The following is a 25,746-nucleotide window of genomic DNA, read 5'->3' as shown; positions in this document are numbered from 1 at the left end:
CTGCGGGAAACAAACACAAGAAGCAAGTCCTGACCTGCAAGTGGTCGGCGATCGCACATCCCTTCCCTGTTCTCTCACCAACCCCTCAATATCAGGCTGGCCCGGACCGTAAGGTGGCGAGCTGTTGAATTGCCTGCTCCATCTTAGCCAATTGCACATCCTTGGACATGAGCTCACGCTGCAACTGCAGAATGAACTTGTCCTGGGCGGCTATGCGGGCTTCGGTGTCTGCGACACGACCTTCGACCGCCACAAGTCGGGTGTACTCTGTAATGCCAGCAGTCGTAAGCGCCGGCCAAGTCTGTGCTGAAGGTCTGCGGCACGACATGGAAGGCGAGCTCTCATGAAATCCAGAGGGAATCGCCTTCTTGATCCATTCCTTTCCCTCTTCCTCCGCTGCTTTCACCTGCTCGGGGGGCTTCTCGGCTCCTTCCTTGGCCTCTTTCCCCGGGCCCTTGGCAAAATATGCAGCCTTGGGGGTCTCCATGGCCCCGATGTCCGCAGCCAAAGTATGACTGTTTTTGTTGTGGGCCGTCAGGCCCCAGGTTACGTGGAGGCTCGTGTTCAGCGCCTTATCTCTCAGTTTGCCAAAGTCGCCGACGTCGATGCCGTCCATCATGTCCACCCCTTCGCCCTTAATAATCTGCTGCTTTCCGGGTGTGACGAAGAAGGCTTTCGTGCGCCCTGGCCCAATGCCAAAGAATCTTTTGGTCTTATGATGAAATTCGTCGAGTTTGCCGGCGTGTACATAGATGTCAAACTTGACTAGATATGGTGCCGGCGATGACCGCGAGAACAGGGCGGAAACCCACACCTCAGGCTTGATTCCTTGGTTTTGTAGGTCGTTCTCCTCAGTGTACCACGTCACACTGTTCTGCTTGCCGTCCTTGGATCCAGCTGAGGAGTGACCCACGTCGAAGTGGGTCTTTTCCCACGATATGCTTTCTTGCCGACCTCGCCCAACTGAAATATCACTGCCCTGATACCCCAACTTGGCGCCTGCCTCTACTTGCTTCGCGACCTCGTGGTGACCGACTACTTCGTTGCCGCGCTCCAGCTCGCGCCAAGGCGCCCATGCTTCAACTTCCGGGTGGTTCTCTCCACCGCGTCTGCCATCTTCCAGGGAAAGGGTCGCTTTCATCCACTTGAATCTCTGGTCGGCTCTCTCAGAGCACATTTGAATTTTGAGCACAACAAGTGTCGAATCGCGCACTACCTCTCGCTTGATTGGTTTTTTCGTGTCAGGGTCATTAATCCATTCCTGCGCTTTTTCCTGGCCATCGATCCAGAGGAGACGCTGCACCTTAATGGAGTAATCCGAGTTTCGGTGGGCGTACAGCTCGGGGCTGTCTTGCTTGACGTGATATGACTTCGTTTGCCCCTGCTCAGCAGCAGCGGGCGCATTCGTGTGCTCCAAAAGGGGAAAAAATAGGTCCTCAGTCGGATCCAGGTCTTCGTCAAAAGAGTCGACCCCCCCAACGTCCTCGTGTTCACCACTGTCACTCATCATTGCGGGGTTGATCTGACACTGTAGCGTCCTCCGAGAATGTGCTCAAGAAATCGGTGTAGAGGTAAGGAGAAAGGAGTAAGTGTAATCGGCTAATATACAGAATTCTGTTCCCGTTAGTCGGGTGACTGAAGATTAAGTCGGCGACTGCACACACATGCTATCCAACTCTAACAATTAGGACCACTTTTCCTACCCTTTACTATCTTTCTATCTATAAACTATTCATATTTTTTTAATTCCACTACTAAGCTGGAAGTAAATAGTTAGGGGCCTAGAGAGATAAAATATAATATATCTTTTAAAAATTAGCTTAACTAAGTTTACTATATAGAACTTTTTATAGTAACTTTACAATCTATATTTATAATACCGTCTATTATTAAAAGACACCTGCCTACACTAGTACACTAGGCTATACCTAGTCTATTTAGGCTAGCACTATTAGCTTATTAAAGGTTAAAGCTATCATAGATTATAGGTTAATCTTAATATTATTAAGCACTATATATAAGGTTATTATATAACTTAAATATAAATATAAGTTAGTTAAAATAGATAAAAATAAAGCTATTATTCCCTTAAGGGTTTTAGCTCTACTTTATAGTAAATACCTATCTATTAACTCTATAAGTAAAACTATTTAAAAGTAGTTACTTAGCCGAATTAAGAGATAACTAGATAAGGTAACTATACTTTATTATTATATATAGTATCTAGGTTTATAGTTTTAATAGTTTTATAAAAGAAGAAATAACTATTAATAATTAAGTTTATAATTATATAAAGGTAGACTTCTACTTTAAAAGAAGTTATTAGTATTTAAAATAATTAATATATTTCTAAAAAGTTAAGAAATTATAAGTTTAATTTAAAGTATATTAAGATTTATAAAAATCTTAAACTTAAGTTTAAAAGTTTTAATTTAAAGTTTATATTTATAGAAATAAAAGCTTTTATAAAGTTTAAGAAAAGGTTTAAATAAAGTTAGATTAAGTTATAATATAATAAAATAATTAAATAAAATTAGTTAGAAAATTATAATTATAAATCTTTTAACTTTATACTTAGAAGGATCTTTCTATTTATAAATTAAAGAATATATACTTATAGAATAATATAAAATAATGTAAGATTAATTTATAAAAATAATAAAAAGATTAACTAATTAAAGTATTTTATTTAATATATTATAAAAGTCTTTATAAGTATTAAGATTAATATATTATTAAATATTAAAATAAAATATTTAAAACTTATAATATTTTAATTATATATTTAATTATAATATTTTATTTTAAATATTTTAAAAGTATTATAAAATTAAATTTATTAAATAATTTAATTATACTTTAATTATATAAGCTTTTATTTTTAATATTAATAAATAAAGAATATATAAATTTTAATACTTTTTCTTTTATTTTTTATAACTTTTATTATTAATAATTTATATATTTTACTTTAAAGATTAATATATTTATCATATTATAAGTATTTAATATTAATAATAAACTATAAATATAAATCTTATCTTTCATACTTATTATAATATTAGAAAAATAAATAATTGATCATATCCTATTTACCCTTGATTTCTAATACGTATCTATTGGCCGACTGGCCCGGGGTGTTGCCGCCCGCAATCAGACAGACCCCTTCCTGACCTGCATGCAGTCGGGCAAGTTCCGCCCCCGGCCGAGATCAGCCCGGCTTTTCAGCCCGATGAGCGCCCGAAGTTGCACACCAAAAATTAAATATTGATTCACGCATGAGGTCATGCATTGCATGATGTTGCTGCGAGCTGAATGGCGGAAAGCTCCGTGCTTAGATAGATACTAAATCTTCACTGTGTGGCGGGGTGTCGTTCTTACCCTCTTTGGGTCTGTACTGTACAACCTTGTGTGTGTCCATCCCATGGATGAGACCGGGAGGCACAGATCACGTTGTGCATTGGATGTACACTGAGCACCGAGGCACCGGATTCAAATGGTCAGGCACATAGCGTGGAAATGTGCCCGCACGTGCAGTTCTGCCGTCAGCCCATCACTCCGGTCGTTCTTCGATCAACCGATGCTCTCCATCCTCATCCCTCAATTGTTCATTGATTATTGTGCACAATACTATTGGACTCCGTAAAAGTTGATGAAACAGCAACATGGAAGAAGCCCCCCCTAAGACTGTCGAAGCCAAGCCGACAAAGTTCGTCTTCCGCGAGCTTTTGAGGAAGACTTTGGCTCGAGAGAAAAAAGCTCCCTTGCCAGGGCGTAATTCTCCATCACGGTCTTCGACTGCTCGCTCACAGGATCTTGCCTCCGGAGGTCAGACCGATAAGCCCATGTCGTCAGCGGGTATCAGAGCTCAACCCTACTCGGTCAGCGCGTCGTTGCCGGAGTCCGTGCCAGAGTCTCTACCTGGAGCACATCATCCAGAACCTTTGTCACGTGGCGACCGGAGCCAAGATGCTCAATCTCAGCCTCCAACATCGCCACCTCAATTTTCGAGCCTCCGGAACAACACTGCTGACGCATTTCAGTTGTGGGCCACAGCATATCATGAGATCAAGGCCAATCATCCCAAACACTTTGATCACTATGAAGAGATCCTTTCCGGCTACCTCGGCCAAGAAGATAAATTAGCTGAGACGGATGAAGACATCAAGGTTATCAGTTCTCATGAGACCGCCGGAGGAACTCTTCAAAAGCGCATGGACGCGGTACTGGAATCCTGGTTTACCAAGCACCTCCCCGCAACAGACGGAGGAGACGATTGGGAGAAATCAGTTTCTCTCGTCCGGGATGCTTGGAAGAAGATATCGCAGCCTTCTTTGCCTTGGGTTGCTGTATGTCTTAGCTTAGAGGTAAGACAAACGACATTTCCGTATCCACCCGCAGAGGTTGAGCGCCTTTTCGCAGTCGATCAAATGAGTGCTAACCCCGGGCAGGCTGCTTTCAATCACCCAGAAAGGTTTCCACGCGGAATCTTCCCCGGCATCGCCTCCATACTTTCCAGACTGGAGTGGTATTGTCTGTTCTCGGACCTTTTGCCCCGCGACAATACTTCAGGAACACGCGTGGACTTCAAAGGCCTGGAACACGCCCTCTTAAATCTGTACCGGACAGTTCTTTATCACTGCCTGCAGATCATATGTACTAGCGGGCCATATTTCGACGAGCTCGACTTCGCTGATGCAGAAGCGCTGAAGGCTGTCCTTTCGGATAAGGAGAATGCTCTGCCGGCAAGCATAGAGGGGCAGCAGATTGATTTGCAATTGAGGCGACTCTTTGAGTCGACCGACTTTGTTGCCCATCCACATTCAAATGAAAACGCCGGATCCGAAGCTGAATCAGAGACTGGATCCGAAGCTGAATCAGAGACTGAATCCAAGGCTGAGTCCGAGATCGAGTCCGAGATCGAGTCCGAGACTGCCCTGCGGACCACGGAAGCAGAAACGAGTGATGACGAGACCGAAGAAGCTGTAGTCGAATTATTCAACAGCTCCAACGTGAGTTCGGCTGATAGCTCCGAAGAAGTTTCTATTCCGCAGTTCTGGAAGACTGTAGACCTGGATCACTTTTACGACAATGTCAGCGAGCTTTTGACCAGTACACTCCAGAAATTACAAGACTGGGGGTCAAAGAACGATAATCGCGTGCTCTGGGTGAGCGGCGGTCCCGGTGCCGGAAAAACTACAATTTTGGCAGCAATTGCCCGAAAGCTACTGCTAAGTGAACGGAAGATCAGTGGAAACAACGCGTTGTATTCGGTCTTGTGTTGTGGTGAGGATCAGGGCTCCGACAGTCTTGCAATGGTGGTAACCAGCTTGGTTGACCAGATACTGAAAAGGCAGGACGATCTGCGACATCATCTCGACAAAAAGAATGAGTTGATCGGGCGGGAGGATTCCAATGGTCAATCTACCTTTCCTGTTATGTCGGAGGTGCTTCACTCTATGATCAAGGATGAAAACTTTCTTCCCGCATACTTCGTCGTGGACTCAGCTGACGACTGCTCCACCGGTAACGACTCTGCGGACACAAAAGAATCTGCGATAAATCAACTCACTGCTCTTATTTCAGCAACAACAGAGGATTCAACTAAAGTACGATGGCTGCTTTCCATCGACTCTCTAGCAAAAGATGGCAGAGTGAGAGAGGGCCAGCTTCATCTAGACCTGGACGCCGAGACGGTCGCACTGCAGCCAGCCGCGGAACATCACGTCGCTTCAGGGATCCAGAAGCTTACTCGAGATCCAACCCAAGGGATACAGTCTCAATCCGAAGCCCAGGTGGCTTTTCTCGCAAAGTCAAAAGGGAATTTTTTGTGGATCAATCTGGCACTCAATGTCATTGAGGGCTATGGGACCCCGTGGAATATACTTCACATCCTCAATGGCCTACCCGAGGGAGTAAGTGCATTCTACCGACATTCTCTTGGAGAGACAGCCAAGCTTCCCTGGCACGACGCCATTTATTGCGAAAGAATTCTTCAGTTTGCTGCCATGGCCTTCCGCCCCCTCCTCATCGAAGAGCTTAAGGCCATCGCACAACTACCGCCCGGGCTCGACCTTGGCCTCTTCATACAGAAGAGGTGTTTCACATTCCTCAAAGTTGTGGATGGTGCTGTATGCTTCTTACACAGTTCTGCGCGGCGATTCCTGCAGTCTGAAAGCGATGTCCTCATTAGTTCATCACGAAGGCACGCTGAAGTCACCCAAAGCTGCTTAGAATTTCTAGCAGGATCCTTGGAGACTGGAAGCATTCTGGAGCCCCTATCCTCTCACTACGCAACGATAAATTGGATCCGACATCTTTCAAGTACCGAGGTGTTGCCACAACACCGGCTCATTGTCATGAACTTCCTTGACGGACACTTCCTTCCGTGGCTAGAATCCCTGGCATCCAGTAAAGATTTACCGCGGGCTCTCACTGAATTGCTGAGGCTCGAGACGAGACTCAAATCATATGATTCCCAAGGAAGTCCCGCTCTTTCAATGTTCGACGGTTGCCTTCTACTGATCCGAGATGCTATTCGGGTGCTCCAGCTCCACCAAGCATCACATGGCCCACCAATGCTCAAGGTGGTAAACAGTCTATTGTTTTACCTCAATAATACACTTCTGAGAGATTACTACCGGCGCAGACTACTCCCATGGTTAAGTTTGCCTCCGGATGTTGGTCGCAACTCAAACCCTCAGTTGTTTTCGTTGAAGGGACATCGAGACTGGGTTCGGAGTTGCGAATACTCTCCGGATGGCCGATTCCTAGCATCAGCATCTGACGATTACACCATACGCATCTGGGATACTCAGAATGGAGAGCTGCGGAACGTCCTCCTAAAAGAGGACGGCTGGATCCACCGGGTCACATACTCTTCAATGGGCTTTATGGCAGCCTTGGGAGGTGGCTCCATCGCCGTCTGGGACAACATGACTTACATTCTGCGAAAGATTCTTAAACCATCTGACCTCGGAGAGGAGACCTCGGAGACCAGCTTTCAGGACATTGCCTTCTCGCGCAACGGAACCTTCCTGGCTACTGTAACGGAGTTGGCTGTGGCTGTTTGGAGCCTCCCATCATACGAGTACAAAATATGGAAGATTCCAGAGGTCGACTACCTTGCAAATGTTGCGATTTCCGACGATGGCTCTTCACTGGCTGTGGTTGGGGCCTCCAATACTATACACCTTCTAAACACGTTTGACGGACACATACGCCCGCTCATATCCGAGTACAGCCCAAGGAACCCTCAGTTCTCTCCAGACTCGCGATACTTGGCAGCAGGCTCATATTCGTCTGAAGTCCTCGTTTGGGACCTGGAATCCAAGGAAGAAACACCGAAGGTATTTTCAGGGCATGCCGACGCCGTTAAGACAGTCTCATTCTCTGCAGATGGTTCACGCATCGCTTCTGGCTCGGCGGACAGGGAGATCAGGATCTGGGACCTTGGAGGCGACGGGTCCAAATCCAGGCGAGTGTTGAAAGGACACGAGCGGGAGGTATTATGCGTGGCATTTTCGCCAGTCGCCGCTCAACATCTTGCGTCAGCGTCAATGGATGGCATAATTAGTCTGTGGGACATCGACGCGCACGGCGATTCCACTGATGGGGATTGTCAGCCAACCCGGCACACAAGCCCCGTTAGCTTTGTGACACTATCGCGAGATGGAAGGTTTATTGCCTCGGGATGCGATGAAGGACGCCTCTTTCTCTGGAACGGGGAAACGGGATCTTTTATAAGAGAGCTCAAACGCCCCGAAAAAGGAAGCCCTCCGCACGATGGACAAATCCTATGGCTTGCCTTCTCGCCGACCTCGGATATGCTCCTGTCAACGGCCTTGGAGAACGAAATCCTTCTCTGGGACGTACACAGTGACGAGCAAAACTTGAAGTGCGAACTTGAGGGTCACCGAGACTGGGTGCGGTCCGCTGTCTTCTCGCCGGACGGGAAGCGAATAGCCTCGGGTTCGGACGATAGGACAGTGCGGCTTTGGGATAGCGGCTTTGACGAAGAACCAGATGGAGGGAAGGAGAAGTACAAGTCTGTTGCTCTTAAAGGCCACACCGACTACGTCTATTGCGTCGTCTTCTCTCCGTCTCCAAACGAAAAGGAGATGACGAACGAGTCGTATCTCGCGTCTGCAGGAGACGACCCCTACATCCTCGTGTGGGACTTGCGACCTTCGCGGGGGCTGGATCAAGACGATTTTGGTAAGAGGCTGGGGCCCTGTGAGGACACCCGCAGTCTGGCCTTCTTACCTGACGACAATAGCATCATCTCGGCCTCGCGCGACAGTGTTATGAAGATCTGGAATTGGCGATCAGGTGAGCTCGTCAAGGAAATCCGGGCAGAAACAGGAACACACCGTTCCATGCGTTTCTTTGGTCATTTGACGGACTACGTCCTGACTGAGGGTGGCGCCCAACATCTTTCAACTTCTGCAGAAGCGCGTCTGCCCCCACCGGGATGGTTTCCATACGGCGTACGCATGAGCCGGGATGGGGAAAATGACTCGTTCTGGATCACTTACAAGGGCCATAACCTGATCTTTTTGCCTAAGCAATATCGTCCCAACAGCGATGGTGTCTCCACAGCTTTTGTATCGAGTTACAAGGTGGTGATTGGGTGTGAGTCGGGCGCTGTGCTGCTGTTCAAGTTTAACGAGGATGTGTGTCCTGACCCGCTAGGGAAAGACAATCCTCTGTGGGACACATGACTTAGAGTGGGTTCTCAAGCATTTTCCAATACTTAGGTCGTTATAATATTGGTTCGCGTGTTTGGTTCGATGAATTCTTATTTAATTACATTAAATACTCGACCATGTGTTTGATTTGTATAAGGCTATTAGAAATAAGTAGAATAGAGCAGTCTCCATTTTGAGACAAATCTCCCCGCTTTCCGCTCATGGCCTCCGTTTCCCGCCCTATAATAAATCTCGACTCTCTAAAGAACACGCTTTCAGATCGACAAAAGCCACTATCTTGCAGCCTTTTCAGCTGACCTCGGGATACCTCGGCATGCTGCGAACCTCAGATCAGGTCAGCGACGAGCTATCCTTTGCCCCGGGGCATACGGTGCCTCTCACGTTCAGGGAGACGAATCAGAGAGGTGAATTAATACGTATGAGCTGATCAGCAAAGCTTACCTTACTATGAATGGCGAGTTGTGGTGAGGAGGTGTACAGCCTGGATGCTTACATACGGCTGTTTTCTAGCACCTAGGTGTACTATGCCCTCCCTCAAAATAGGACTCCCGAAGTCATCGTCTCTTACACCGTCATTGAAACGAGTACCCTCCTTTGCTCCGCAACCTCTCCCATGACTGTCTCAATCGGAACATTGAGTAGCACCTGTAATGTCCATATTATGTGCTATCCGCGCAGTTCCCTCACAACCTGGAGAAGGTCCATGCGATCCAACTGCGTATCCTTTTCCGTATCAGTCCTTGCCGTTGACGAAGATTTGCTGATTATGGCGGTGGCAGAATTGCGAAGATGGGTGAACTCCTTCGTCCTGGGACAGTCATAGCGCCAGGGCAGACAGATGACTCGACCGGTCTAACCCTCAACGAGGAGGCAGTGCATGTCATCCAGACCGAACGTCTCAAGCACCCGGCGATCGGCATACGCGGCAGTGATACCGCGGTTCCAGTCGCGGGTCAGAGGGCTGCGAGGGAGGATACGAACCAGCAGCAGCGGAGCACAAGGCAGTTTGTCGGGATCGGGATGAGGGATGGTATAAGGCAGGAGATAGACGAAGTTGAAGCCAATCCGCTCGGCAGGAGAAGTATGGGCGTTGATGGCCTGAGAGATTTGTGCGGCGAGGGGCGAAGGCTGTTCAACTCAACGACGTTTGCCAACGTCTGTATTAGTGTCGGATGAAGTCTGGACCAGGGACATCAGTCCGACGACTGGGTGGTTCTTGACCACAAGGAGCAGCTCTTTGGGAGCCTGGAGCTGGAGACGTGGGACCTGAACTGGAGATGATTGGGCCGTGGAAGGAGCCGAGGAGTCGCTCAAGTTCTACTTGAGGAGTTCCTCGATAACTTCAGGGCTGGATGTACCACATACTCTGCCGCAGGGTGTTCCTCTCATATAGGAGTTCAAGACTTGGTCGGTGGGGACAGACTCAGTGCCTGGCACACTTTGGGCTGGTACCGGTGCCATGGTATGGTTGGTATTGTCCATGGTTGGGGATGGTGTTAGGGTTTCACATAGGTTACGATGATTCTTGTTCTTTGTGCTGAAGCCGCTCGAATAACGGGGATAATGTGAGAAGCCCGAGATGAAGACCTTTAAAGAGAGCAGACGGACTGTGGAGAGCAACGTCAAGGTCAAAAGTATGGAGTGTGAGTTCTGCTGTTGGAGGGCTCCAAGTGTGTTGGTGTGCGAGGTTACTCGATCGCAAACGAATACAGACTGCGCTCTGAAGCAGTTCTTATAGGTAAGCGGAAACGGCCTGCCTTGCTTCTTGACTTGCATTGCTGCTACGTGGAGCTGTCCACGCGCCTCTGCCCTGTGACTCACTATGCCTCCATCCAGTTTTTCGCATCCCAGAAACATTGACGGTCCTGAAAATATGGGTTCAGTCACTGGGGGGATTCGATGGTCACATTCCAGGCATCAGATCGACTTGTCACATAAACCTTCTTCATAACGTTACTTATCACTGCCAGTCACCGACGCACCCGACCTTTCATGCAATCGAAGACCTGAACTCCATTAACTATGGTGAGAGTCTCCAGCTTTAGTGTCGAAGTGAGAATTAGCCATCAAAGGACCAGTACAATGAGTTAAGGTACCTTCATTGCAACCTTGGGCAGAGCAAAGACTGGACCACAAGGTAGCCAAAGCATATTTGGAAAGCTGCAGCCTATGAACAGATAGAGCATTTCTTTAATTTAGGTGGTATAGGTTGGAATCATAAGCAGTTTACTTCTCAGCAGCAACGGCTTTGCAGTAGTGGCGGCTACGAAGTTAAGGACTCAACCTATTACCCCCAGTTACCATGGCTGTTCGAGACCGGAATATACACGCTGGCATGTATTCAGACGGATAAGTCATCGGAAGTGTTTTCGGTCAGTTTCATGGCATTCCAGAGGGCCGCAATCGACTGCACGTTGTGAGTCTAGAGCCCCGTCTTTTGACATGGTCGAACAGATTCTTGAGCGCCGCTCCGTAGACTTGATCATGTTTCCAGTCTGCACATTGAGTTATCATTATGATGCCTTCACCATTAAAAATAATTATATATCAGATGGGGCTACTAACACATTGGACGAAGGCTATAACTTCTGCCGAACTATTACCACCACTTAAAAACAACCCCGGCTCAGAAATCTGTGTAATCTACTGCTGTATTAGGCAACACAATTTCCAGAAGTCTCTTCTACCACCCTTTGTTCTCCACTAGTCTCGTCAACTTGACTCTTTGCTCAGAGCAAGGTTGCAGGATGTCCTTCAGCACTGGCAACCACCAATCCTCAATACTATGGCCCAGCGCCATAGCAAATGCATACATATATGTACTCAGCGTATTCAGGGAAGAACCCGCCTCTCTCCCAGTCGATAATCCCCGTGATTTTGCCGTCGTGCGCCATGATATTCCGTGGCGTTAGGTCTCCATGCGTCAAGACGAATCTACCAGAAGCATGATGTTGCTCCCGCTCGATAAAGCGCTTCCATTTGTACCGAGAAAGAAGGCCGACTTTCGGAAGCACACGGGCCAGGCACCAGTCGTCAAATTCATTTTCGGTCTCAAATGGCCCACAATACGTCGTGCGGAGGCGATCGTAGATATTGTAAGTCTGTTTCCGCTTCCCAGACATCTTTACGCGACCAATAAATGGCTGCGTACAGTCGCGCATTCTCTTCAGCTGAATTCGGAGCTGATCTTTATAGCTTGCTTTCTCGGACTCGGAAGCGGTCTCCCATATTTGGGCAAGAGGCACTCCGGGCACACGCTCACTGACCATGACCCTCGCCCTCGGCTTGGTTTGGACGTCAAAGACACCGCGAACTTTCGGGGCAAGCACACCATGAGAAGCGGCGTAATGCATCAAGTCGGCCTCAGAGCGTTGCAGACCTGATCTGGTCTTGACTTTGAGTGCCAGAATCTCACCGGCGGCGGTGGTGTGTTCGATCACCTTACCGCCCAAGAAGTTGTGGAGCTCATGGCCTATGACTGCGTCCGCGTAGGACATCTTTTTGCACGTGATGGGACTTTCTTCTAAATTCTCTGGGGCGAAAAATTGTGTCGAGTCTGATTCTACAGGGTTTGCCATGGTGACGTGTATGCAAAGATTTGAGGCTCAGGAGTCGGGGGGTCGGTGGAGAGGTTTTAGCCAACGCCCACGCACGGACCACTTTGGGTGAGCTTACCTGCAGGCCTTGTGCAGTGCCTCTGCACAAGTTAATTCTTTGCGTAAAGAGTGGTGGTGGTTTCGTTTTGAATCCCCATACATGTAAAATGTACGTGGCGCCTTCATATAGTGGTAAACGCTCAAGACCCAGCGTTTAAAGAAATACAGTCCCAATAACAGTGAAAAGAGAATACAGTACTGCGTAAATAGACATAGTGCAAACAGCGCGTGCAGGGGCCAAGACCGGTTGGTGAGGTGAGACAACCAGCTGATGCAGGGTGCTCGCTAAGCCTTCACATTTTTACTCCGCTTTCCAATCGCGCCCAACGAGTCTTCTCTTCCCCCTTACACTCATTACCACACACTTATCACCATACACTCATTACCACACATTTAACTGATACTATGGCGCTTCCAAATATTTACATCTTTTATTAATTTTGGTTTTTATGGCTAGATTTTGCCGTACTATTGGTTTTAATATACGCGCTTTTATTTACGCCTTAAGTTATGTTGGATGCCTTTATTCCGCCACCTTTTTTGGCTTATAACCCTAACCAAGGCTTTCTTTTCTATTAGCTTGCTGCTTTATTTGCATTTATGGCTATTATATTAAAAGGGGTTTTATATATTAGCAAGGATATTTAAATATGGAGGGTTGTTATTATGGCAGTTTTGGTTGTTAATATTGCTATGCTTGCTAGTAATTATATTAGTTTGAAGTAGCAAGACCAACTAAGTTTAATGGCTTTGCGCTTATTAAATTGGTTTAATATTCTCTTTATTACATTGGTAATTGTTATTTGGGTATTTTTCCTGGCTGGTGTTGGTTTGGGTGTCTAGGATATAAAGTTGAAAAGTTTGTGAGAAGTATTTGGGTATTAGTTATATGGTTTGGTAGGATGGTGTAAAGCCTGAGACTTATAAGGAGGTATGGATAGAACTTTTAACTAAGCCAAACCCATACCTCCTATAATGCAGGGAGAGTGAGGCGTTAGTGGTAGTGGGAATTTGTTAGAGGGGCTGGCTGACTTTGATAGGTATAATATGTGTAGTTGGCGAGGAGGCCGGTGATAGATGTTTTTGTTGTGTTATTTTAGGGCATAGTTAGAGGTTACCCGTGGGCCTCGGCTTTTACTTACCCACTCCTTGCGGAGTAGGTACTAAAAATCCACTGCAGCCTACTATTCCCACATAAATAGTAAAAGCTATACCTATAAACTATTTAGTTCTTAACTATAGTAGTTATATAATAATAATAGCTATAAAGTTAAGAGTTTAAATTATAACTTTTAATTAATATAATTATTTAAAACCGGTATATATATACCTATATATATTAAAATAAAATTAATTTTAATTATATTATATTTTTTTTATTTAATTATATATTTATCTATTTATAATTTTTTAACTTTTTAATTAATTATTAATTTATATTTTAATATAGAATTAATAATTACTTAATATATATTTTTAAATTTATATATATAAAAGTTATTAATTTTCTTATAAAACTCTCTTTTATTAAATTCTTTATATATTATATAAAAGTAAATAAATCTTTAATAATAAAGTAATATATTTTAAAAAGTTAATTTTTAAATATTTAAACTTACTTTCTTATATAATATTTATTTAATATATAATTAATAAACTTTATTTAATATTTTAAAAGTTTTAAATTTTTATAAAATTTATTTATAAATGCTTTTAAAATAAATTTTTATTATAATACTATTATTTTATTAATAATTCTATATTGAAAATAAAGGTTATAATTTAATTTATTTAATAAAAGTAAATTAAAATAATTATATAATAAATATATTAATAAAGAAAAATTAATTTATTAAAGTTTATATTATAAAATTTTTCTTTTATAAAAGTTATTTTTAAATTATTTTAATTTTATTATTAAATTATTTTACTAACTATTAACTTTTAAATTATTTATATTAATAATTTTAATATAATATTAATAATACTTTCTAACTTTATTTATATAATATAAAGCTTAATTATATATTTATATTTTATATTCTCTTTTTATTATTATTATTATTATTATTATATTTCTTTTAATATTCAATATTAAAGGTTTACTAGTATATAAAGATACTATATATATTTTATATATATAAGCATTAAAAATGAAACTACTTAAATAAAGTCCCACTAGCTATTAGCCCCTAGCAATCCAGCCCTTAGTATGAGAATTCTACATTAAGCCGAAATTGTGTAATTCCATGTGCGGAATTCAGTAAGGCAGAGGATTGATTCCTATTTTTTTTTCTCCAGGTTGAATGACTGATTGGATTCAACCTCAACGGAGGTACAATTCTTACCTAGGCATACAGGTCGACCTTAGAAACCTAAGTGTACACATTAACTTCGCTTTAGATCATGATAGGAGAGCTTTGCTTACATACGTCGCATAACGAGATGGATCCACTGCTGGTCTTTTAATTTTTATATATAATATGTAGTGTACTATTCTATTGGATCTTGTCAAAGGACTTGAACACTGCTGATCTGAACTACCTTCTTCAGGCGTTAATCGCGCCCGTGTCTGGGGAGGTCAAAGTTCTCCACAGAGTCTGACGTCAAGTGCAATTCTCCACTGGATACCCAGGTACCTGCAGTGGGGACTCAGTATCACCATTGGAAACGCACAGTGAGACCCACACCACACCCAGGTAGCTTGCCCAGCAGGAGCAGCAAAAATGGAGACAAAAACATACAGCACCGGGTATTCGCTGGTCGTCACCGACCCAACTACTAATCCGGCGATTACAAACTTGACTAAGGGAGAGCGGACGGGATCCCGTATTTTCCTGTATCTATGGCCGTATGTGCTTGGTACAAGTGTGACACGGCCTATAGCTAAAACTAGTTTGACTCGGTGAGCGTAACTTCCTCAAGGATACCTAGTTGGACTCGGAGTTTGAAAAAGAGTGTTGGTGAAACAAGGAATATCCAGGGCTGCTTTGGAAAGGACAGGCTCAACCTTCCCAGGCAGGTACAGTTCAGTGGTTGGTCCTGAGCAATCAACGCGACTGCTGAGGCTGCGGACAAGCGATTTGCCCGGGCAGGGAAATTGGTCGTTGTATGGATAGGGTGTTGGCAGGGGAGATACAGGGACAAGGCCGCTTTTCCATGTAATACTACGTAGTACGTCGGTTAGAGCCAAGTCAGTACTACCGTCTGTCCAAGGCAGGAGGTTGCACAGAATTGGACCAGGCAGTTATCACTGCACTGCCAACATGTGGGAGCCGGGGGCCCTTCAAATGTGGCCATCAGATCACAAAGAGCGAAGGAGTCAATGATGAGTAACACCATCAGTTCAATCACCTACCGCTGCGGATCGCTACCGCCAGCGATCTAGAGAATTCCTAGGTACCTAGGTAATTGACGGCCACTCTAGCACAATTTACAATCGGCAGCCTTCCGATATTATTTCGTGTCTTGCGGCTATCTTATATGCCTTTAGCTGTCATATTTGATCCTCATACCGGCCTGAGTTAGTATTGTCATTCAAATGTGGACTGCGTGAATCCGAGATTATGAGGTTGACGAGCATGGGGTGGGTGGACTCCCAACGGAAAGCTGGTTGGGGGACCCCTGTCCTTTGGATCGTAGCATCTGAAGTCCCAGCCGAGTTAGAATAGACATAGGCATGAAGGCAAGACTACATCGTGTGTATGGTGGGCTGTGCGTAGTAGGTACGTGTGGATTCCGTGCGACCGACAGACCCTTTGCCCCCTGGTCTCTTTTACATTGTCCGTACTTTCGTTCCTGCGGTCAGCCATGCAGCTCCGAGGGGGTGACGCTTTGATACTCCCGATCCTCAGAGTGCAGCTCCGAGGCTCGTATTGCGCCGTCATTGCCAGCCTCTGATGGACCAGGCTGGTCCATGTTACCATGCGGGACCCCCACGGCTGGCTTCCCCTCGACAACAACACCGGGCAGGGTTGAGTCTCCGTTGATCTCACCTTCTCTCTTGCGCTTTCGACGTCGAATCAGGATAAAGGATGCAATGAGAGATGCTAATCCAACGACACCAAGCCCAACGCCGACCCCTATTCCAACAGCAGCGCCACGTGGCAGGCCGGACGTCCAGCCGCCCGTGGATGTAGGCGATGATGTCGCAGAGGAAGTCGTCGGCGTGGAGGTCGACGAGAGCGACTCGGTCGTTGGGGAGGAAAGCGTTGGTGATGTGCTGGCCGTCTCCGGCGTCTGTCTGATATTCCAGCCGATCACCGCAACGGCTCCCACGGTCGTCAAATCCGTCACGGTGCCTGTCGAGACCGACCAGACGGACCCATCATCAATGTATGCGAATACACCAGAGAAATGGCCGGCGACATTAGACAAGCAATCACCCACCACCTCGCCCTTCGTGGAATGTGCCAGGTAGTAACCACTGGTCAATATCATGTCACGTCAGCCCACAGAGCACATCAGCAGAAATGCTTGCCGTGTTTGCTCGGCCACTCACGGGGGACAGCACATTGCTGCTGTGCTCGAGACATCTTTCACAGACTGGGCCACCGTCCTCCAGCTGCGTGGGCACGAAAGAGGGCCAATCGACATGGCGGTATCGCCTGACACAGGGCTCCCGAGACTGGCTTGGGTCCACCATGTGGTGACAGCTGGAGGCTGACATTGAACGTCGCTGTCAATGTCGAGTCCGAATAGTGGATCGTAGGCCATGTAAATCGAGCCATATTGTCGAAACATCGACCTGCAAGATTCTCGTGGGGTGAACACCTCAGGAAGGGGTATATAAGAAGTAACTACCCCAGAGGCGGTTTCCGCTGGATAAGAACTTGCCATTAAGCTTGCGAGGACCCACTGGGTGTGGTGCGGACTATGGCTGTGAGGAGCGCTCGAGGGCTCGAAGTCAGGCCCTCAACGCGAGAAGCCAGGAGTTGAGGGGGCGTGACGCATTTTAAATGGGCTTGACTGCAAAAGCCAACCTGGTGTAATATGACCAGCAGGCTCTGGCTCGGTGACTTGGGGGCCGCTCCCCTGTTGTATGATCGACCAGCTGAATGGACAGTCCTGACGCTGAAGGTATCAACGCCGCCACGATTACCCACCGTGGGAGACAGAGACGCAGCGCCACTAATTTACCAAATCTGGAAGGATTCTTACCGAGCTCTACGGTAGGACTCGGCCCAGCAGTCCACTCTGGCAGGGCCAGTGGTGATGCGCCCTGCAGGTCTCATTATCAAAAGGACCTGTTGTCCTACACCTTCTGCCGGGACACTGCTGGTCTCCTCTAACTCATTTCCCCCCTTCCCCCTCCCCCCAACTCTTGGGTGAGACCTACTTGTAAGACCGACATACCCAGTTGTGTGAAAGCTCCGAGCCAGAATGTTGCGGAGCTGAATTGGGGTCTCAATCTGTGACGCGAGGATATAGATGAGGGATATATGCGACAGAAAGCTCTCGCACCTGGCTCAAAATTATAAAGTTTCCAAGAATACCTAGTCCGAATAAAAATAAAAAATCCAGAAGCAAGGGCGGCCGGCGGTCCAGAGTAGATAGCTGTCCTCCAAGCTCCAGTTGTGTAACTGGCATTGCATTCGGCCGCAATGGAGATATAATCACTTCAAATTCTAGGCTCGACCCTTGAGATGGGCATGCCTACCTGAGGTCAAAATGTAGATTTGAAACCAGGGCTTTTATTCAGCTTTTCATCCTCTAATTGACCCTATTGAGGGAGCTCAACGCCACTGATCTCTGCCAACTTCTTCAGGAGCGTATCCTGCGCCGCCTCATCATTCGCAGCCTCCAGACAGGACTTCTCCTTGGAGTCGTAGAAGTGCTTGCCAGTCTTGCCCTTCGCAGCACCCTCGCCGAGCGCCAGCATCATATAACTCTTGATGCTGCCCTCGATATCTCCCGTCGCACTGCTCCCGCCCATCTTGGTGGGCACCCAGCCGGGGTCAACAGAATTGCTCTCGACGCCGCCCCACCGCCTCCCGAGCGCCTTGGCGAGCATGATGATGTGCACCTTCGAGTCGGCATAGAGCGACCCCTCGAGCGAGTCCAGCCTCGTCTGCCCGCCCTCGTGCAGCCCCGAGCTGACGTAGACGAGCCTCTTTGGCCGCTCCATCAGGGCTGTCAGGATGTAGGGCGCCAGGACGTTGACGGTGAACAGGCTGGGCAGTCCGGACTTTCCGGGGACCTTCTCGTACCCCGTGAACAGGCCTGCGTTGTGCAGGACGGCGTCGAACGGCCCCAGCTTGTTCGCCTCCGCCGCCAGGGCCTTGGTCTCCTCGATGGAGGTCAGGTCGGCGACCAGCACGGCGTCGGACCCGGGGCAGGCCTTTCGCGCGTCTTCTGCGCGCTGGGCGCTGCGGGCGTGCAGGACCACTGAGTGGCCCTGCTTGATGAGGCGCTGGGCTGTCAGGGAGCCGAGGCCGTCGGAGGAGCCTGTTATGAAGAAGCGGGCCATAGTTTCGTTTCGGCCCTTGGCGTTTGGCTTTTGATCGAGAGGAATTACGAGGTAGGTGGTGGATATCCGAGATGCTGTTCCAGTCCCGGAGTCATTGATCTGAGCTGGGGTTTTTAACTTTTGTAGTCAGGATTCGACCTCGCCGACCACGGAGGCCCCGGCGGTTAAACCCGCTGCTTCCAAGGCGTAGGATCGGCCCGGGCGCGAGGTCATCGTCATGACAAAACAGGCCCGTTTTAGTCATCTAAGTCCGAGCCGCGAGATGCCCAGACCACTACCGAGCGTCCTAACCCTACTATCTCGGAAAAACGAGAGTTGGCCCCCCCCCTGCAAAATGCCCCCTATTCCTCGGCTAAACTAAAACTTTACTAATAGGGCGGAAAACCCAATATTTTTAATAAAATACTATACCTAATACTACCTATACTCTAAAAAGGAAAAAAGAGGTTAATAATAATAAGTTATTATTTATTAAACTATAAACTTTAATAATTAAAGTTTTATTTATACTTTAATCTATTTTTATTAAATAAATAACTATAAATTAAATTTTAAGTTAATTATATTATAATTTAAAAATATTATTAAAAAGTTATTATTACTTATATAATTACTTTAAGTATATTATTATTATTATTATTAAATATAATTAAGTTAAAATAATAGATTTTAAAGATTTATTAACTTATTTTTTATAATAAGTTTATAAAGTTTAATTAATATATAAATTATATAAGTTAAAAGTTAAAAATCTTTTATTTAATAAATTAAATTTATATTTTAATAAAATATAATACTTTTTATTAAATAGTTTTAAATTAATATTATTATAAAAATAATAAATAATATTTTTAAAGTTTATATATAAAGTAATAAATAAATATATATATTAATTTATTAATATAATAAAAACTTTATAATTATTATTTTTAATAAATATATTAATTAAATTATATAATAAAGATATTTATTTTATTAATAAATTTAGTTTTAATAAATAAAATAGTATAAAAGGATAAATTAAGTATTTATTAAATATACTTTATAAATTAAAAGTCTCTTTAAATAAAAGGCTTACTTTTATATTCTTTTATAATTATATTTAATAACTTACTTATTATTATAATATATAAAGGTTATATAATAAAAGTACTTTTATAATAATTAATAAAAATATTTTATTAAAATAAACTTATATTTAAGTTTATAATTAATTCTTATAATAAATAATACTTTATAATATTATAATATAAAAATAATTAAGGTAATAAATATAAAAGGTATAAAATATAAATATCTATTTTATACTTCTTTAATTTTAATTTTATTAAAATATATTTTAATAATTTAAAGTATTATTTATATTATTAATATTAATATAAATTATTAAATTATAATTTAAAAGATTTTATTTAATTTTTATTTTTATATTTAAAATTAGGTTTAAAGTTAAAGCTATTTAAGGATATTTCTATTATATATAAATATTAAAAGAAAGTATAAAATAAAGTAAATATAATAGTATTAATTAAAAATTATAAAAATTAAAATTAATAAAGTTTTAATTAAATATAATTATATAGATAGAAAAGTATTATTTATAAGTTAAGTAGTTAAGTTAATAATTAGAGTTAAGGTAGATAAATTAACTATAGGTAAATCTATTTAATTAATTAGTTATTTAATATTAAGTATTTAATCTATTTTATTTACTTAAAATAATTAACTTTTTTAATTACTTTTATTATTAATTATATTTTTATATATTTAATTATTACTTTTTTATTTAAAAGTTCTTTAAAATTTATCATATAACTTTTACTTTATTAAATATAAAGAATTACTTTAATAAACTTTTAACTCTTTTATTAAATAGTTAATTTAATTATAAGGTTTAATATTAAATAAAATTAATTAGTTAATTAGATAACCTTTATAAACTTTATAAAGTATATATTTTAATATTTATTTAATAATTTATTAAATAGTTATTTAATAACTTTTATTATAATAGTAAATCCTTTTATTATTATTATTATTAAAGAAATTAATAAAGTTTTTTAAGTATAATTTAATTAATATTTTAATTAATAAGATAGTCTTTAAATTATATTTATTAAATTAGATATTCTCCTTTTATAGAGCTTATAAAGGTTAAGCTCTTTATATTTTATAACTCTTATAAATTATTTAAGTTAAGCTTTTTCTAATAAATTTTAAAGTACTTTTAAAATACTTTTATAATAAACTTTTAATATAAAACTATTTTATTCCTTTTACCTATAATAATAATAATAAAAAAATAATTAATAGTTTCTATCTCTATAATAAACTTTTAGGTACTATTATTATTATTATTAGTAATAGTAGGGCCCTATTAAACTTATAAGAAAAAGCTAATAATAATAATAATAATAAGCTTTATTAAAGTTATTTAACTATATCTAACCTTAAATAAATTAATATTAAATAATAAATTAATAATTATATTAATACTACTTTCTTTTACTTCTATTTTTATTATTTTTAAAAGATAAAACTAACTCTATTATTATTAAGCTCCTCTTTATTAGGCTCTATTTAAACTATTTAATAATTAAAAAGATTTTTAATAGGTATTTAATTATAATATTATTTATTATAATTATATTAAATTAATTTTTAAGTCTTTATTAAATAAACTAATATATATACTATTTTATTTAATAAAATATTATTATTATAAAGAATCCTTTTATTTTAAAAATAATAATAATTAACTTTATAATAATTATTTAAAAATATAATTATATTCTTATTAATTATTTATACTTTTTTATATAAAGTCTATTTCTACCTTTATTTTAACTCTATTTAATAATTATTAATATAAGTTAAAAATTTTAAAATTTAAATTTTTATTAAATATATTTAAATCTACTATTTATCTAATTATTAATAAACTATTTTTAAAATAACTACTTATTAAATAATTAATAATAATTAGAAAATTTTAATTAATAGGTATTTAATTAAATAATTATTTTATAATATAAATATTTATAACTTTTATATTAATAATATAATTTTATAATTATATAAAAATTAAAAAAGAATCTTTAAAACTTAAAAGTATATTTATAATATTATTATAATTAAATATTTTAATTCTTTTATTAATATCTTTTTTATAATTTTTAATTATAAAGTTAAAAACGTTTAATTTATAAGCTAATTAGTTTTAATAAAGATATTTTTAACTTAATAATTATATTTAAATAATTTTTATACTTTTTTAATTAAATTTTTAAATAAATTAATATAATTTAATAAAAACTTTAAATCCTTTAACCCTTATCCTCCTCCTTAATATAATAGTTTATTTTTAGGTTATATAATAAGAGTAATATTAACTTTTAGGTTATAAATTTTAATAAATAAAGTTAAAGTTAATCTATTTAAATATATCTATATTAAGAGGTTAATTAAATAATTTTTAAAATATTTAATATTATTACTATTATTATTTATTAAAGACTTTATTTTATTAATAAAAAAGTTTTTATTATTAATACCTTTTAAAGTCTTTTTTCCTTATTATTAAATATATTCTTTTATTATTAACTTTAATAATATTTTCTTATACTCTTTAAACTATTTAATTTACTATAATAATTTTATTTTAAGTAATTTTTAAAGGTATTTATAAGTATTTTTAAGTAATTTATTAGACTTTAATTACCTTAATAATTAATTTTTAAGTATATAATTATTTAAATAGTATAATATTTTTATTAATAAATTATATAATTTAACTTTTAAATAGGTTTTATATAATAAGTATTAAATAGTTTAAACTTAATAAGTTAATTAAAGTATATTATTTATAATATTAATTAGGTCAATATTACTTTATATTAAAGTAAATAGGTTATATATATCTTTATAGATTAAACTTAAATTAATTATATAAAATTAATATAGTATTACTTTTATTTAATTAAATAATAAAAATAATTTATTATTAATATTAATAAAGTTAATATAGATATTTTAATAAGAATATTAGGTTTTCTACCCTATTAGTAAAGTTTTAGTTTAGCTAAGGAATAGGGGGCATTTTGCAGGGGGGGGGGCTAACTCTCGTTTTTCCGAGATAGTGACTTGCCTGACAAATCCAACGTCGATGCGCTCGGCTCTCGCCGATCACTATGACCGTGAATTTTGTGCGCCGCACTGTTTGCCGTCTGGCGCCGGGGTAGAGACAACTGCCTCCACAGCCTTCTCGGGTGAGGTGGTCTTGCGCTTCTTCCTTGGGCGTAGTCGTTCTTCCAAGGCACGTTTCTTCAAACTCTCCTTTCGCGCTATGTCTTCTTTTTCGAGCACTCTGTTCCTGGCGATGGTCTCGGGGCTCAAGGGCAGGAAGTATCGTTGCATCGTCAACGTGACCGGGCAATTCGCGACGAGCACTCTGAAGGCATGCACGTTGGGGTGTCCTGTGTCTTCAATAATTTCCACCCCGCTAAGGAATGTAGGTCGTATCTGATCCCTGGCCCATAACTCCAATGCGTGACCAGCATAGGCATACACATGAAGTATCGGGAGGCAAACGGCGCGGTGCTGCTCCGGCGATAGTGACTTCATATCAAGGGAGCAGCCTAATATTGTGCGATTCACCAGCGTCCACGTATGTGTGAATGTCTTCAATTCGGGTAGCAGTCGTTTCATGTCCTCCCAGGCAGCCAGTTGCGGATCGGGACGATTCCGGGTTGGAGCTCGGAAAAACAGCACGCAGGCCAAGCGGAGATCTAGTTCCAGCCTGCGAAGACTGCGACACTTGATCAATACGCGCGTAAGCCTGGCGTCGGAGGACCATTCATACGCGGGCTCATAAAAGTCAAAAATGCTGATACTGCGCAACATTTTCCGCCACCGGGGCCGCAGTTGTGTTCCGACCGTGAGGAATGACTTCACTCCATAAAAAGTAAAATGATTTTCGGCCCAGAATATCGGGGCAGCCTCCCAGTAGATCTGGCGGTCGGCCAGGAGCAGGGTGAGTCCGGAGCGGGCCCAGCACCTGCAGCCTGGTATCCTCTTGTAGTCCATCCACGTCGACTTTTGCGGCTCGTTCGGATCCCAAGTGCAAAGCTTGCAGTCATATTTGTGCTCTCGTTCCAGATTGGGGGGGTCTGTCGTGAGTGTAAAGCGATAGATCATGTTCCGCAGCTCGCCGGGGAGGGTGAGGAAGTTGAAGCAGGCCATAGTCGAGGGCATTGGCTATGAGAGAGGGCCTGTTGTAGCATGTTGAGATACAAAATTATTGAGAAGTAACCTTCGTTTCAAATAATCAATAATCCGAAATCAGCGCCCGTCATGTTAGATTCAACTCAGTTCAAAATTGGAAAGGGATGTGCGTCCTAGGTGCCTGACGGCTCATGGCTATCGCCACTTAGCGAAGCCTGCATTGGCGCATGACTTGTACAGGAGTCCAACACTCCTTCCAAGGTTTCCAGTCGGTTGCCAACGCAGATCGGGCCATGCTAGTGCCCGGGTGGGTTCTGTCCTGGTGTTGAGGCCTCATGATTGCCTCATCTAGTTTCTCCACCACTTTCGGGGGGCTGGCACTATTTCTCAGTCGAAGAAGGCCTGTCCCGCACCAAATTATACAATCAGAATTCGATTAGGGAGGCTATCAAGGTAGGCTACGGGCACCAACTGGTACGATGAGCGGTGCAGGGACTAAGTACCACTAGTACTTAAGTACCCAGGTATTAGTTGCTGGAAGCTGGGTTAAGTGGTCACAATCTTCATCGTCTAGTCTTTAAAAGAAAATAGTCTTTGAAAAAGCGTGCATTATGTTTCCACCCATGTAGGGGCTGAGACGGTTCGTGGGTCCACAGGATCCTCACCTTGGCCGTGCGGATGCTGACTGTTGGACGTCAGGTCTCAGCTTAGTTCGATGGGTTTGCCAGCCTCTAATTCAAACCGCGCCATCTATGTCCTCGGACGTAATGTACGGAATAGAAGCGAAACCACCTAATTCAAACAAACACTGCTTTGTCCCCGCCACAGACCTGCGTACCCTTCAAACTGTACCACAGATAATGGACTGCAATGCCTTTTCCCCCTCTGCGTAAGAAGACCCAATTCTACCCGCACCAGAAATTATGCTGTGTGTCCTGTGCGACAACCGCTCGGTTATGAGTATAAGCCCTCTTTCCATTACCTCGCAGAGTCTGCCGAAGGTGTTTGGTGCTCGTGATATTCTTTCATATGGCACGCCGTTAACTCCGACTGCACTCGAGACGCCAGCCCGACTTCGGACAGAGGAACACGGACACGATGAAGAAGAAGGCGACTCGTAGTTACCAGACTATCCCGCTCGATTTATGGATGACGACATTGAATAGCAAACCAAAAAGGGGGCAATTTTGAAGTTAAAGTCTGCTTCCAGTGGTAAAGGAACAGCAGTGATAGGTTGTAACTGCACGATCTACACACAGGGATAAGCCATCTGTAATGCTCGTCTGCTCTTTACAGCCGGACATAACTTGATTGGGCCTCCGCTTGCGGGAACGCTGAAAGGCGGCGATTTATTATGGCGACCCTCACAGTATGCAGTGCTTTCTACCCTCTTGGGGACCGTGTGTTGACGATTTTGCATAATACTACTAGACGCAGGATTTCGAGTATGACAGGTCAGTCCTTCCGTATCGGCACTCGGGCACCGCTCCAGCAGCCCCCATATTGAAGAGAACAGTTTATGTGAGTGTCTTGATTGTCTTGTCATACTCGAGACCAGCTTTTGACCTCAATAGCGATGTATACCATTCATTATTACCTAGCTACCTAGGTAGTGAAGCTGTTGCAATCACCCCGGGTCACCTTGCTACAGGGCTCGGTCCGCTTCGGCCCAGTCTAACTCGGGCTG

The 25,746-nt window shown here is 42.0% G+C and overlaps 5 protein-coding genes across 5 annotated transcripts; 1 reads left to right on the top strand and 4 right to left on the bottom strand.

The window, feature by feature from the left end:
- Nucleotides 1–91: 91 nt before the first annotated feature.
- KVR01_003053 (uncharacterized protein) lies at nt 92–1,507 on the bottom strand (the record flags this gene model as incomplete). The annotated part of the gene is made up of 1 exon (XM_044790418.1): nt 92–1,507. The coding sequence occupies one exon, from the start codon at nt 1,505–1,507 to the stop codon at nt 92–94; it is 1,416 nt and encodes a 471-aa protein (XP_044648068.1).
- A 1,803-nt stretch (nt 1,508–3,310) lies between these two features.
- Nucleotides 3,311–8,901, top strand: KVR01_003761 (uncharacterized protein). Its single transcript, XM_044792872.1, has 2 exons — nt 3,311–4,367; nt 4,452–8,901. Exons 1-2 carry the CDS (start codon nt 3,666–3,668, stop codon nt 8,721–8,723), a joined length of 4,974 nt encoding a protein of 1,657 aa, XP_044648776.1. The 5' UTR covers nt 3,311–3,665; the 3' UTR covers nt 8,724–8,901.
- A 2,430-nt stretch (nt 8,902–11,331) lies between these two features.
- On the bottom strand, nt 11,332–12,286 carry KVR01_002890 (uncharacterized protein). The gene has a single exon (XM_044782219.1). The coding sequence runs from the start codon at nt 12,206–12,208 to the stop codon at nt 11,495–11,497; it is 714 nt and encodes a 237-aa protein (XP_044647905.1). The 5' UTR covers nt 12,209–12,286; the 3' UTR covers nt 11,332–11,494.
- Nucleotides 12,287–16,171: 3,885 nt separating this feature from the next.
- On the bottom strand, nt 16,172–16,882 carry KVR01_002278 (uncharacterized protein; the record flags this gene model as incomplete). Its single annotated transcript, XM_044789395.1, has 2 exons — nt 16,172–16,793; nt 16,869–16,882. 2 exons carry the CDS (start codon nt 16,880–16,882, stop codon nt 16,172–16,174), a joined length of 636 nt encoding a protein of 211 aa, XP_044647293.1.
- A 1,207-nt stretch (nt 16,883–18,089) lies between these two features.
- On the bottom strand, nt 18,090–24,077 carry KVR01_003458 (uncharacterized protein; the record flags this gene model as incomplete). The annotated part of the gene is made up of 3 exons (XM_044794142.1): nt 18,090–18,851; nt 22,980–23,006; nt 23,493–24,077. The coding sequence occupies 3 exons, from the start codon at nt 24,075–24,077 to the stop codon at nt 18,090–18,092; spliced, it is 1,374 nt and encodes a 457-aa protein (XP_044648473.1).
- Nucleotides 24,078–25,746: the final 1,669 nt, after the last annotated feature.

This window comes from Diaporthe batatas (genome assembly GCF_019321695.1).
Source record: "Diaporthe batatas strain CRI 302-4 chromosome Unknown Contig00003, whole genome shotgun sequence".
Taxonomy (NCBI): domain Eukaryota; kingdom Fungi; phylum Ascomycota; class Sordariomycetes; order Diaporthales; family Diaporthaceae; genus Diaporthe; species Diaporthe batatas.
This window is presented reverse-complemented; position numbering and strand designations above follow the sequence as displayed.